Genomic DNA, 15,489 nt, shown 5'->3' on the forward strand with positions numbered 1-15,489 from the left:
TCTACTGAGACGTCATCACTGCTTGCCTGCCCAGTGTCTGATTCTCCTCCTCTAGGACATAAAGCTAGTAACTGCCCTCTGTCCCAACACTGCCTCTGTGGATACACTAACCCTCACGATGCCACTGCTGTGATTACCTGATGTTCACAAGCATATATGGGTGGCAGCCTGGCTTTTTGCCACAGACGCTGCTGTCAAAGGAGGCAAAGAGCACAGTTAGTGGGGGAGGCCACTAATCATCTCCTGTGTGGTTGGGAAGCTAGAAAGATTTCAACCAGTCCCCAGAGCAGCTCCTGCTTTCAGGGTAGGCCCTTCTCCTTCTACATGCCCTTCCCAGAATGAAAGAGTTTGTCGCTCATTTACGGGTAAGACAGCACTTGTGACTCCTTGACCAGAACCTTCAAACAGACCACTTTCCTGGAACGGAAGTGTGGTACCACAGCTGAGCTACTCTACAGCCTCATCTGGCTCAGCCCAGTCAGTGCAAGGGATGCACAGTGGTGAGTGTTCCGTACAGAGAGTAATGCCTCCACCACTGAGAACCTGCCCAGCCATTCGCGCTCTTCCCCTGTTCGGGGGAAATGAAGTATCCATGGGGTGAAAGCCTTGAGGGCACCAGCTAACTGTGGACTAGGCTGTGACTGACTGGTCCTGCTCCCCATCTGACCCATGCTCGTCTCACATGCAGATACTCCAAAAAGATCCCAGCTTTAGGGAAGAGCCAACTTTCCTCGGGCTGCACATGAAGCAGAACCACCACCCACTTACTAAAGACCCCTGGGCTCATACCACCACACACCTTATCTAACAGAAGACCCCTCCTTTTTAATTTGAGAATTCTATTGCCAACACTGCATTACACTTTACACCCATGATGTTCTTTCTACTCTGTCTTCCCCTCTGCAGCTATGAAATCAGTCCAGAGCTAGTGTACACTCTGCAAAAAAGGCACACACTCTATTCCCTACTCTGATCTCCGCTTGTGCATGCACTCACACATCCTGACCTTTCTTTGCTTCTGCATTTATCATTTACGATGTCCGTGAGGGCAGGGATTTGGTTTTGTCCATGGCTGAAACACTAGCAAACAGCAGGCACTGGGTAAGTAGTAGCTAAACGAATGTACTGTGGGAAGTCATTCCAAAAACTGGAGGACGGCCACTGCCTGGTTCAGCTGAAGGATGTAATCGTCTACTTGGTGGGCCAAGCTCGCTCGAGCCGCTCCCTGCTATGCCTGACCGTCCACTGTCTACCACTCTCTGCTTTGCCCATCTTGAGGGCTTGGAGGAGCTGAGAGGAGGATGCAACTGTTGATGGGTGAGGTTGTGGTGGCTTCGGCCCTTTGAGTGCTGGGAGTTATTCAGGAGAGAGAGACTGAGAAAATATCATATGTACCATCCTGTCCCATGGTTCACCTGACCCAGGACCACTCACCAGGCGACATGCTGGCCCTTTCCAACCTCAAGAAAGGGACTGTGGGTGGGTGAGAAGATGGTATCTTTCCTTTAATAGCCTCTTTATAAGGCTAGCCTGGAAAAAGCTCTCTAAAGCCACTTTGGATACTTTCCCTGTGTTTATGGACTCTCTCTAAATTTTGTCACTTTAATTGAAATATGAGAAATACAGCTATTTTTGAAATTTTTATTGATTTTCAATGAAGAAAATTCTTATTTTCTTCTGCTAAGTAAAGAAAATTACTTTTCACTTCATTTGAAAGAGCAGCTTTCATGAATTTATATCTTCAAACATAACTATTTGAAAAAAATTTGTGATGCAGGACATGAAAGTCCTACTGTGTTTTGGCATCTACAAGCAAGTGGATGAAACGAACAGGACTGATCTTGTGAGGCTGGGCTTTCTTACTCCTGATCCAGAAAGAAGGGCCCATACCTGCATAGGTGAGGTAGGATCAAGATTGTAGAACCATTATTTTCTAGCCCATTTCTCAGATTCCCAGATAAGATAGTGCAATTATATCAAATAAATATTTCTGCATCCTTTTAAAAGTCTGTTGCAACTTTATTACTATTCCCTGCATCCTGTCACTGATTTAAGGGCTGGTGACAACCAAGTACCTAAGAGCCCTTGTTCTGATTGTCACTTTTTGTCTTTGGGGCCTCTAGTAATTTGCTGCATCTGCCTGAGTGTCATTTTCCTCATCTCTAGAATGGGAGCATAACAGCCATTCATTTGCTCAGTAATAATCTAACAACAGTATTAGCAGGAAATGAGTTATGAAAATAAAACTTACAAAAAGCAAGAGAAGCAGTTTAATCAGTTGCTATAAGGAAAGGACAGTGGATACCCTTCCCTTTCCTTCCTGAACTTGAACATAAAATGGATGCTTTTACCAAATCCTGAAGTGGACGCATTCTGAGTGGGAAGTGATAGGACTGCTGTGCAAGCCAGAAATGGCCTGATGAAAAATAATGAGTGGGTAGCAAATCCTCAAAACCCTGGAGGGCTGCAGGAATGGGTGGGAGTTTCTTAGTTCCTTGTTTCATAGAGCCAAGAACTCAGCAGGGTCCATGACAGACTCCATAGCCCAGTATAACCACTCAATGCTTGGAGTGTCCTGGGCCACGTGGCTGCTTGCTCATGGTGCTGCATGTCCCAGAGTGACAGCACGGGGACTTGGGGCGACTCTGCATGATGCCAGACAGGGACTTCCTGTTCTCTATCTTTTGTACTCTCTCTTCCTGCAATAAAACAACTGGTTGGACTCCAGAGGGGAGCACGGCACTTACATTCTCTGGCAAACCATGTACCAGGTAGCTCTAGCTGACTGAGGGAGACACAGAATAATAAAATGAACATAGAATATGAAACATGGAATACATTCCATAAGAACATAGAATGAACATAGAATAAGAAAAGAGAGAAGGCTGCCCAGGACCATGGGAACCAAAACCAGCTGGTCCTCTTAATCAGGATATTATAAAGAAAATAGCCATCTGATGAAGATTCCAATACACAGTGTAGGTGGTTTTATCCAGCAATGTCTAAGGACAAGGCACACTCTGTAGCTGGGATCGCTCTGGTTGCTTTAACAGTTTGCTGCTAAAGGCCTGGCGGGTTTTATTGGGTCTGGAAACCATTCAGACTTCTGTAATCACTCAGAAAGGCAGATGAGTCTGCTTAGCCTAGATTCCTACTTCCTAACTGAAAGACTACAAGGCTGAAGATACATTTCTCGGGATAAATAACAAGGTCATACTGTATTGTACAGGGAACTATATTCAATATACTGTGATAAACCATACTGGGAAAAATACGAAAAATTCCTGTGTATGTATAATTGAGAAACTGTGCTGTACAGCAGAAATTAACACAATGTGGTTAATCAACTATATTTGAATAAATTTTAAAAATCGTAATTCTAAAAAAAATTACATCTCTCAGACTCTCCTGCAGCTAGGATTCCAGATGTGGTTTTTAACATGCCCATCAGATGCACCTGTGTGTCACTGACATCAGAAATGCAGCTGAAGGCAGACAGAGGTGGTTACAGGAGTTGCATCATTTTGCTAGTGTGGATGCGGCCACAGAAGCAAAGACCTGAAACGAACAGTTGTAACAGTCATTTTCTGATCTCCAAGTGCAGCTAGTTAGGGTGACGGCTCCCTGAAATCCCCCTTCTTATGAGCTAGGTTTCTGAGTTTTTCTAGAAATCACTAGGACCACCCTAGAACTCAAAGGTGAAAATTAAAAATGGCAGTCATGCAGCCAAGAGGCTGGTGGGGAGAAGAGAGGTAGGTAAGAAACGACAAGGAATAGAGAGGGGAGAAGGCTTTCAGAACCTCTGCTTCCACCGGGAGTGGTTGGTGTTTAGCACTCGAGGAGTCAGTAGCAGCAGATGGACTGGCTTGGCCTAAAAGAGGGCTATTTTTCAAAGAAGTACATGATTTACGCTAAATTTATTATACAAGGTTTTCTACTTTCAACTTTTATAGTTTCCAGGGAGAAGAAAAATACTCTGCAACATACATCTGGGCACAAGAGATGGTACAGGAATATGATGATGGTGATATGAAAAACTTCAGTTTTGCAATTGCAGGCTTTCTGTAATGAGGTTCCCAGCAGTAGTTCTCATCAGGCAGAGGTAACAAGAAAAGCAATAAGGCATTTAAAATAAAAACTTCATCATACACACACATATCCTTAAAGATACACATATGGTGCCATGAGCAGGGCTGAAATGTTTTCTGCATTCTAAAATCTGATGAAATAAAATCAGCAGTTCAATATGCCTGTCACTTCTATAAACATGGTGTAGTTTAATGATCACAGAAAGCAGAGCTGGTTAGGAAATTTGAAGCTTTTCTTTTGTGTCAAAGTTAGTAATTTTTGCTTCATTTAAGAAATCTCTTTTAATTAGGGCTATCAGCTCTATTAACATACGGAGTTCAATAGATGTGTTTGAATTTTATAGATTATGAATTAGTGTTGAGACTGAGGTTTGGGCAATTTAGTTAAAACTGCCCCTGCCCACATGTTCAGCACTCACCCTCTTACCAGGATGAAAAAAATGAAAGGTGTATTTCACAGTGAAGGAGTACAGAGAATCTTAATATATGAACTTGATCTTTATTCTTCCATGTAGCAAATATTAGCTACTGTTTGGTCTCCAGCCAAAACACGCTAAATGTCTGAATGACAATGTGACTCATTAGGTACATTTGGCTATCTTACAGTTTATTCTATGCAGGAGTGGCAACTAACATCTTTTAAAAGTGTCCCAAGTAATTGGCCTGTCTGTTTTGTGATTCATTTGGGGACCCTTTATAGGCACAACCACTGCAAAAGAGAAATACCGCCAGGAACACCTATAAACAATGGTATCTGTATGTTAGTAGCATGTGTTGACAGGCTGTCTTCTCCAAAATAAGAAACTTGGTTCTGTTTCCTCCCCCACCTGTCTACATCCTGAACTGTTTTACCCCAGACTCACACAATGAAATTGGAAATGCATTTATCTTCAAAAATGAACAATTTTTTTCTCCTATGGTAGAACATTTACATCAATTAAACATGTCAAAGTCTGTATAAAATGATAATTGCCTCATTACATTAATGATGCTCTTGAAGATAAATAATATATAGTGTTAAAGCTTCTATATACAAATTATATTTTTTAGGGTCACATCTGTCCTATTTTTTAAACAGAATGTTATTATGATAAGAGTAGCAGCATGTATTTATTAACTAGTCACTCATACAGAAGTATATAAACAAGAAAGCTTACCTGGAATCCCCATGTGGCTGCTTTTCCTGAACCCCAACCCCATGAAAATTAGGTTGGATCACAGCCAGGGATGCTAATACAGCAATAGCTGCCCGTGGACCATGCCTCCCTGTATTATCTAAGCCCTTGAGCTGTCCTCCCGTCTCTTCACATTGTTGTTGGGTTGACCATGACATGCTTTGGCTGATGGAACATTTGTAAACTAGATGCAAATGCAGGCTTAACAAATGCCTGATGTGTACTTTTCCTTTCCTGCGTCTCTTTGGAGCTCTGAACTGCCATGTGAAGAATGCTGGTCCAGCTCCTGGAGGTTGAGAAACCATGCACACCAGGACGAGGTGGCCCAGTTGAGCCCCGTACACCAACCCTGGTGGCGAATTTCCCACCTGACACGGAGAACCATGAGAAACAATACACGTGGGTTTTAAGCCACTACATCTGGGGTATTTTTATATGCAGCAATTGATACAATGGCCTTAAGAATGATAAATGTGGAGTTCTAGGCGAGCTGAAGCTTGGGCAATCCAAGAGACTAAAACTGGGTTGTTTTGATAAGTCTCTCTATATAAAACCGTATAAAGATATTAAGTTCAGTACTTACGTGATTTTAGGGTTTTTGTTTGATTCCAGTTAAAAGGCAAAAGGAAACTGAAAAATATATATATATAACTTACCCCACACCCCCATAAATACTGCAAAGACTAGGGTTCCAAAACTGTCAAAGATGCACAATTTCTGTAAAATACAATAATGACATTTACATGAATTATGTTCTTCACCTACTAGAATTCATCAAATATGCGCTGCTTTGTATATCTTACCGTCTGGAAATTTCTTTTAAATCTGTTGCCTAGTTTGACAATCACCACATCTACTACATACTTACAGATGAGATTTCTCATTCTCCTGAAAGCACACAGCTTTTACCAGACTACATTTTCCAAAGGAATCTTTCTGTGTCTTGATAAAGAAATAAGCACAGCTGCTAAGATTCCATTTTGTTGAAAGCCTCTAACATACTTTTGAATAACAGCCTCTTTTTATGGACGATCAGAGTGAATTCGAGGAAACAGAATGGCCCTAAGAGGACAATGAACTCCAAACAACTTGGAGATTTATGATTTGCATCTTATCATCCCACCCTGGTCAGGGGGCAAGTTCCCGAATTCCTGGTTTTCTTAAGAGAAGCACAAAGCTGGGGTTTACTTTAATGGCTCGCCTCCAGAGCTTGTTTTCCTCAAATCCAGTGATGACTTTTCTATCATGGCTGACAGAAGCTTTCATCAGGATAAAGATGCAAAGTGCTTTTGCGGACATTAAAAGGGCACAGTGATCATGAATGAATACACTACATACTCTATTTACTAGCTTACTAACTTTCAAATTTTTGCTAATTTTCTCCCTCTATTAATTCCTGAAAAAATTTCCAATTAGCTACCAATTTTTCATCAGTGAGCATTTTTATATCTCCTAAAAAGGTCTATAAAATTAGTAGAAAAAGTGGCAAACACAATATCAACTTTATGAAAGATCTTATGAAAAGTAAAGAAGACATGCTAGAAAAGGAAGCTATAGGCTAAAAATAAATAAATAAAAAGCAAACTCTTCAGGGCTAAGGAAAATTCAAAGCTGCTTCTAAGTAAAAAACTTGACTTTTTAAAAGTTCTTTCTGGGTTGCCCTTATACTGATGCAAAATGAATAAACTTCCATCTAAATAAAATATAAGTTAAGGTTATTTTTGTAAAATAATATCCACCTACCCATCTTCTTATATATCCTTTTCCAAATCATGTAGATGCGCCTCAATCACACATTTATTTCCTGAGCAGAAAGAATAGTCCCAAACTGTCATTCAGTTACTCCTCTCAAAAATCCAGCTCAAGGAAGACAGAACTAACAAATGAGTGATCAATCTGGGGAACAGTGCTCCCTACCTACTCTAGTCCTGGGATTACACAGAACCCAGATGTCAACTCTTTCAGCTCTGACTCTCTTGAACCATCTTTTCCAAGCTCTCTGTTAATGTCATGTCTTATCCTTTATTGAAAAATTATTATAGGAAAAGTCCCATGAAATACGGTTCTGCGTGTTATACTGTTATTATTGAAGATTCTGTCCAGTGTCACTTCTCTTCTAGGAATCAGTGCAAACCTCTCTCTATGTGATACCTCCCTATTTGCCCTGATGCCTCTATCCTCCTGCTCCAGAAAGAGAAAATCCTATTGTGCTGAGAAAAAGCCACTGGAAGCACATCTGTCAATACCAGAGGAGTGGGAGGGAAAGGAACAGCAAGAAAAGGCAGGTGTACTGCTAAGGCCAAGCTCACCGCAGCTGCTGAGCTCAAAACATCTTGCAAAGCAAGATGTGCCTTGCACTCCTATGAGAGACAGTTAGGTGGCTTGGAGGAAGTTACCATTTTTGCCATATGGGTAAGAATCGAGAAACTGAAAGTATAAGATGGTTGGCCTCTCTGCTCTACATGCCCCAGAAACAACATGGAAGCAGGAAGTACGGGGGAAGATAAGCAAAGCGTTTTCTTGGTAAGAAGCTTAGCTTAGCTTGCTTGGCAGGATGGCAGAGAGGGAAAGCTGGCTGTGCTAACAGTGGCCCCGAGTCAGCACACTGCGTTAGTCATGTGGAGCAGGAAGGCAGAGAGAGCTGCACATGCAGGCATGATGATTTTAAGTGGAGGAGAGAAATCTAGAAAAGTTAGAATCTAGAAAAGTGACAATTTGCTATGCTTTCTTCCTGCAAAGGAACAAAATCAAAATTATGTAACAATGCATTTCAAAGACCTAAACATTATAACTTAAACCATATTTCCTCTTTATCTTGCCAGCTAAAAAGCTAAGAACTTTATTTAATGCTCAGTCACAAAACCAGTATCAATCCTGATTATTTCCATAACTGTTTCTTCATTTCATTGATCCTGATTATCTATTTCTAATTTATTAATAATTCTGGCATACATATCAACTAGTGAATATTCCATCACTTTCCAAAAGGAAAGAAATGACTATAAAATGTATAAATGAAGAAATGACTGAATTAACCAATAAACAGGAAAGGTGCTTCTCTTTTTTCCTTTTTTATGTTATTTTTTTATTTCATTCTTTTATATTCTTTTATACACTTCCCTCCCTTTGTAAATCAGTCTGAAAAGCCTCAAAGCATTTTTTTTTTTGAAACTGGAAGAGAATGATTCACTTTTTTTCCCCCAAAACATCTCTGTGGAGTACCGTTTGCCTCTGGTATTATCCTTTGCACTTGCCTTAAATCCTGTGGCCTGGAGATACATACTATGGACCTTTATGAGTCAACGGTGCTGGAAGGCAGCTTCTCTCTTGCTACCTCCAAGTCTTTCACTTTGAGTGATCTATGATGGGTATTTATAGTCTAGAACTTGTGTTAGTTGAAGGGGAGTGGGCGATGAAATCTAATTTAACTCATAAAGTATAAAAATACATGTGTTGACAATATCCTGCGATCCTCTTAATTAAGTGGTGGAGCAATTTTTCAAACTGAGTTCCATTCAAGAGTGAAGTGCATGGTCCTACAGGCAGCCAGTGAGGAACGTGGTAATAGCAAGGAAGGCAGATGTGCTGTCATTTCCTGGCTTGCCTGTTACCAGGCGGGTGGTTGAGCACATTATTTAAGCCCGAAGATTCAGTGTTTTAATCTGTAAAATAGAGGGAACACCTGTTCTGCCTGCCTCACAGCACTCTTTCGTGTGTCAAGTGATAATCCAGGTATAAGTTTGCGAAGTCTAAACTATAAAGTAGCATCACTATATTAGCTGTGTACATGGAACAGATCAGAATATTCTGAGATGACAGAAATATTCCTAAACTTTCATAGCAGAGTGAGGGGACAGAGAGATCAAGAGAGGGAAGAATTCTAAGAAGGTCAAAGTTGCCAGGAAAACCTTCAGAAGCAAGCCAACCATCTTTCTTCCTGTCTAGTCTTTCTGGTATGCCTTTCAGAAAGCTCCCTCCAGTCTCAATGCTTTTGCTAAACCTCCTGGATTTTAAGAAGTCATATAGCTCAAGACCATCTATCTGCATGTGTAAGGGGAACCAGATGTGTTTGGTAGGAATGTTTAGAGACAAAGTGAATGTCTGTTACCATTTGAAGACAAAACCTTTCTTATGCATTTTTATAAATACAGTCTAAATCTGATCTGCAAAGTCTTTAAAAATCCAAGGAGAGTTTTAGCATACTTTCAAAGTGGAAAAACAAGTACAGATTTCAGGTTTCCATACTTGAATTAAGGAAAATACTTATAACAGTAAACCTGTTAAATAGTATTTATGAGATAAGCCAGATAAGCAGGTTTGAGAAATCTGTTTTGATTACTTGAAATATTCAAGCAGTTTCAATTCTACAGTTCTTCACTGACCTTTCAGGAGATTATTGACAAGGCTTTTAATGTCAATGTATTATTTATAAACAAGGAATAACACATGTATTTTATATCTATCTTTGAAAATGAAGGCTTAGCTGAAAATTACCTTTCTAAATTCCTCAAGAGGAAAAAAAATTTAAGTACTATGTTGTATTAAAATTATTAGAAGGCAAAAAAAGCTTTCATTACTTGTGAATGTTTGAAAAAAATACCTTTGAGGACTCGCAAGTAACATTGAGTGACCAGAATGGACACTCATTATCACATTGAGGACACATTATGATCTGGCCGCCAATGTCAGGATCACAAACTTCTTTGCTAAAGAAAAGAGAAAAATAAAGTTTAACTTTTAAAAATTTAATGAACAAGACTTTTTACCAGAATGATAAGATCCAACATCCATTCATGATAAAAAAACTAACTAAATTCTTATAAAACTAGGAGTGGAAATGAACTTCATTAACCTGATAAAATCTCGCTGTATAAAACCTATAAAAAAACATTATACTTAACAGTTAAAGGCTGAAAGTATTTCCTTTACATCAGAAACAAGATAATATGTTCCACTATCACCGCTTCTTTTCACTGGTTGTGATACCACTGCCAACATAGTTAGTAAAAAACAAACAAACAAAAAAACAATGACAAGGGGAATGGCAAGGAAAAAAACCCTCCTATCCCTAATAAATTACATAATTGTTTATATGGACAACTCAGTAAAACTTGCAGATAAATTATGAGAATAAATGAGTTTAGTAAGTTTGCTGGACACAAAATCGGTATATATGTGTAGGGTCACAAAAAGAAACTGTGTCTCTAAAGACCTGCCACAGTTAAGAATTTTAATTTTTTATAACTGTTTTCAACAACTTAAAAATATGAAGAGTCCAGGAACAAAAATCTAATTCAAAATGTACAAAATTTATATGGAGAAAATGTTAAAACTGTTGTAAAAGAGTGAAGAACCTATATAAATAGGTAAATTATCATGTTCATCATTTGGAAGAATCAATACTTGAAGATGTCATTTCTCCCTTATTTGAGCTATAAATTTAATAGAAAAGCAAAGCCTTAGAACAGTCAAGACATCTCCTAAAGGACAAGGTGCTACTGGGGTTGTTTAGTTGCTAAGTCCTGTCTGACTCTTGTGACCCCACTGACTATAGCCCACCAACATCTGTTCATGAGATTTTCCAGACAAGAATACTGGAGTGGGTTGCCATTTCCTTCTCCAGGGGATCTTCTCAACCCAGGGATCAAACCCACATCTCCTGAATTGACAAGCAGATTCTTTACCAGTGAACCACCTGGGAAGCCCTTTAAGTTAAGAAAAACTGAGCAAAAGAGAAAAATAAAGAGTTCAGCAAGAGACCTCTGTGTACACCAAAACTGATATATAACAGGCAGCATCGACCCAGCAAACCAGTAAGGTAAAAACTGATGTTTGAATAAACAGGGCTGCTGCAGTAGAATATCCATACAGAACAAGGTGAAAGTGAACCCCTAAATCCTATCACATATAAATCAGTTCCAGGTAGAAAATAAAACTGCAACAGTACCAACTTACTGAATAGTATCTAGATAACCTTGGGGTAAAGGAAAATACTACTAAAGAAAAACAAAAGAGCATAAATCATAAAGAAAAATATTAATACATTCAAAATCTTTTAAAAGTAAGAACCTCATTAAAGCACTACAAAGAGAGGGGAAAAAAATAGCCACAGACTGGCAGAAGTTTTGCAATATACAGGAATGACAAAGGACTACTCACAAGAGTATTTTAAAAACTCCAACAAGTTAATAAGAAAAACCCAGCAAATTATTAATAACAACAGGTTGCACACTGCTCACTCTAGAAGAAACTATGCAGATTGACTCCAATGTGAATAGGATTAGAACTGCAGAATTAGCACTGCAAATAACTCAGTAAAAAATAACTGGGCATGAGAAACACTTCAAGAATATCTGAGTGAAGATCTTGGAAAACATGCCCCTCCACAAAGCAAAGAACTTGACAAAATCTGTCAAAATTAACCTCTGCAGAAACTAAACAAAGGTTTCCAATAGCATGAGAAGTGTTTGAGAAAAAACAACTAAATCTTTTCCATAAAATAGTGAGTTTTTTTTTAATTTTTATTTTTACTTTATTTTACTTTGCAATACTGTATTGGTTTTGCCATACATTGACATGAATCCACTACGGGTGTACATGCGATCCCAAACATGAACCTCCTCCCACCTCCCTCCCCACAACATCCCTCTGGGTCATCCCCATGCACCAGCCCCAAGCACGCTGTATCCTGCATCGGACATAGACTGGCGATTCGATTCTTACATGATAGTATACATGTTTCAATGCCATTCTCCCAAATCATCCCAACCTCTGCCTCTCCCTCTCCCTCTGAGTCCAAGAGTCTGCTATACACATCTGTGTCTTTTTTGCTGTCTTGCACACAGGGTCATCATTGCCATCTTTCTAAATTCCATATATATGTGTTAGTATACAGTATTGGTGTTTTTCTTTCTGGCTTACTTCACTCTGTATAATCGGCTCCAGTTTCATCCATCTCATCAGAACTGATTCAAATGTATTCTTTTTAACGGCTGAGTAATACTCCATTGTGTATATGTACCATAGCTTTCTTATCCATTCATCTGCTGATGGACATCTAGGTTGTTTCCATGTCCTGGCTATTATAAACAGTGCTGCAATGAACACTGAAAGAGAACATGTGTCTCTTTCAATTCTGGTTTCCTCAGTGTGTATGCCCAGAGTGGGATTGCTGGGTCATAAGGTAGTTCTATTTGCAATTTTTTAAGGAATCTCTACACTGTTCTCCATAGTGGTTGTACTAGTTTGCATTCCCACCAACAGTGTAGGAGGGTTCCCTTTTCTCCACACCCTCTCCAGCGAGTTTTGTGGCATTTTAACTTGGCTTATCCCCATCCCCATAACCTCAGCTTCATGTTCCCCTTTAAAACCAACAGTCTCACAACCGGTAGCCTCAGTTCAGTCCAGTCCAGTTGCTCAGTCACGTCTGACTCTGTGACCTCATGGACTGCAGCACGCCAGGCTTCCTCGTCCATCACCAACTCCCAGAGTTCACTCAAACTCCATGTCCATTGAGTCAGTGATGCCATCTAACCATCTCATCCTTGTCATCGCCTTCTCCTCCCGCCTTCAATCTTTCCCAGCATCAGGGTCTTTTCCAATGAGTCAGTTCTTTGCATCAGATGGCCAAATTATTGGAGTTTCAGCTTCAGCATCGGTCCTTCCAATGAATATTCAGGACTGATTTCCTTTAGGATGGACTGGTCAGATCTCCTTGCCGTCCAAGGGACTCTCAAGAGTCTTCTCTAACAGCACAGTTCAAAAGCATCAATTCTTCGGCACTCAGCTTTCTTTACAGTTCAACTCACATCTGTACATGACTACTGGAAAAACCATAGCTTTGACTAGACGGACCTTTGTTGGCAAAGTAATGTCTCTACTTTTAAATATGCTGTTTAGGTTGGTCATATCTTTTCTCCCAAGGAGCAAGCATCTTTTAATTTCATGGCTGCACTCACCATCTGCAGAGATTTTGGAGCCCAAGAAAATAAAGTCAGCCACTGATTCCATTGTTACCCCATCTATTTGCCATGAAGAGATGGGACGGGATGCAGTGAACATTTTTTTTTGAATGTTGAGTTTAAAGCCAGCTTTTTCACTCTCCTCTTTCACTTTCATTAAGAGGCTCTTTAGTTCTTCTTTGCTTTCTGCCATAAGGGTGGTATCATCTGCATATGTGAGGTTATTGATATTTCTTCCAGCAATCTTGATTCCAGCTTGTGCTTCATCCAGTCCAGCATTACTCATGATGTACTCTTTGGCTTTAGAGATCCAGATAAAACTGATAGTGAATATAACAACTGCCTGATGGAGTGCTGAAGGCATTCCCGAACATGCAAACACAGAGCCACCTGGCAAAGGCTCAATAAAATGACTGATTCCAGGCATTTAAAGAAATCACTGTCCAATCATTAACAGATAACTAAGCTTTTGTATACAGATCTCGTGGCCATGCATGATAAAGAATATAACTTTACAGAATTTGTTCAGGAAACTAACTAAATAAATCCTATCATCAGCAGCAATGACAACAGAAGCAACGATAAGCTCTGAGGAGGGGTAAAATCTGGTTTTCAGATTGGCCACATTATAATTAAAATGCCCAGTTTTCAACAAAAAATTACAAGATAGATAAAGAAACAGAAAAGTTTGGCCATGACACAGGGTGAAAAAGAAGCCAATAGAAACTCCCTGAGGATGTCCAGACATTGGACATACTAAATGAAGACACAAATAAGCAATCATACATATGTTCAAAGAACTAATAGAAATCATACCTAAAGAAATAAAGTATGTGAGCATCTCACTGTACAGAGAATATGAACAGTTAAAAATTACTTGAAGACCAACTAGAAATTCTAGAGATATAAATATAATGAGTAAAACAAAAAATTCACTAGAGAGGTTCCTCTGCAGAATGAACTGGATGAAGAAAAAGTCAGCTAACTTAATATTAGGTCTATTGAGATTATCTCGTCTGAGAATCACAAAGAATAAGGAATGAAAAAGATGAATGTAGCCTCAGAGAGGAGTGGGGCACCATCAAAAATACACATAATAGGAGAGCCAGAAGGAATGAAAGAAAGATAGAGGCAGAAAGAATATGTGAAGAAATAATGGCTGAAGAACTTTCAAAATTTGATGAAAGCGTTAATTTGTACATCCAAGAAGTTCAACAGGCTCAAAGTAGAATAAGCTTAGAGAAATCCAAACATAAGCACATCAGACTCAGTGTATCAAAAGTCAAGAACAAAGACAGAATTCTGAAAGTCGAAAGAGAAGTCATTCCACATATACAAAGACTTTTCAGTAAGATAAGCAGTTAATTTCTAATCAGAAACCATGGAAACCAGAAGGCAGTTGGATCATACTGTCAAAATGCTAAAAAGGAAAAGACTGTCAACCAAGTGTTCTATATGCTGCAAAACTATTCTTCAAAAAACAGAGGAGACATGATGACACTCCTACAAAAATAAAATCTGAAAGACTCCTTTGCTAGCAGACCTGCCCTACAAGAAATACTAAGAATCCTTCAGGCTTAAATGAAAGTACAGTAGGCAGTACTGTACTTGAAACTCACTTGAAAACTCACTTGAAAAACTAAAGATCACTGGTAGAGGTAACTACATAGGTTAAAAAACATATATAATATATATAAATACATTTTTATATAATATATATTTATATATATTAAGTGCAACAAGGTGCAGGTACCCAAATAACACAATCAGCTATATATTACTGTATTGTAATAGGTTTATAATACTTTCACACAAATAAGACATAAAAAACAAACACAAAAATAAAACATTTTTAATCTCACAGTAGTACAGTACAACAGGGGCTGGCATCGAGTAAGGATATAAAAATACTGTACTACTGTACTTACTGTACTCTATACAGCACTGTAAAGTACACAAAAGCACCATCATTTCTAGACAGTGCATGCGTGTGACAATGTATCCCAGACATGTTAACTAACTTACATGACTGGATATGCAAATGCACGTTTGCATCTTTGAAAGCTCCCAATTTGAATGTTCCTATGTAGGGGACTTACTGTAGTAAAATGACAGATGTAACTCCAGTGTGACGCCAACTTAATCAGAAAGTGAAGTGAAGTGAAGTGAAAGTCACTCAGCTGTGTCCGACTCTTTGCGACCCCATGGACTATACAGTCCATGGAATTCTCCAGGCCAGGATACTAGAATGCCTTTCCCTTCTCT

General features: G+C 39.2%; 1 protein-coding gene across 2 annotated transcripts in view; it reads right to left on the minus strand.

The window, feature by feature from the left end:
- Window positions 1–15,489, minus strand: part of ANO6 (anoctamin 6) — a 231,470-nt gene that overhangs the window by 42,898 nt on the left and 173,083 nt on the right. For both annotated transcript variants that reach the window (XM_042246830.2, XM_015094718.4), the window contains 2 exons: window positions 9,864–9,969; window positions 5,920–5,980 (listed from right to left, as the gene is read on the minus strand). In XM_042246830.2, the coding sequence (XP_042102764.1) occupies window positions 5,920–5,980; window positions 9,864–9,969 (167 nt within the window). The remainder of the gene's footprint in view (window positions 1–5,919; window positions 5,981–9,863; window positions 9,970–15,489) is intronic.

Source organism: Ovis aries, chromosome 3 (assembly GCF_016772045.2).
Source record: "Ovis aries strain OAR_USU_Benz2616 breed Rambouillet chromosome 3, ARS-UI_Ramb_v3.0, whole genome shotgun sequence".
Lineage (NCBI taxonomy): Eukaryota > Metazoa > Chordata > Mammalia > Artiodactyla > Bovidae > Ovis > Ovis aries.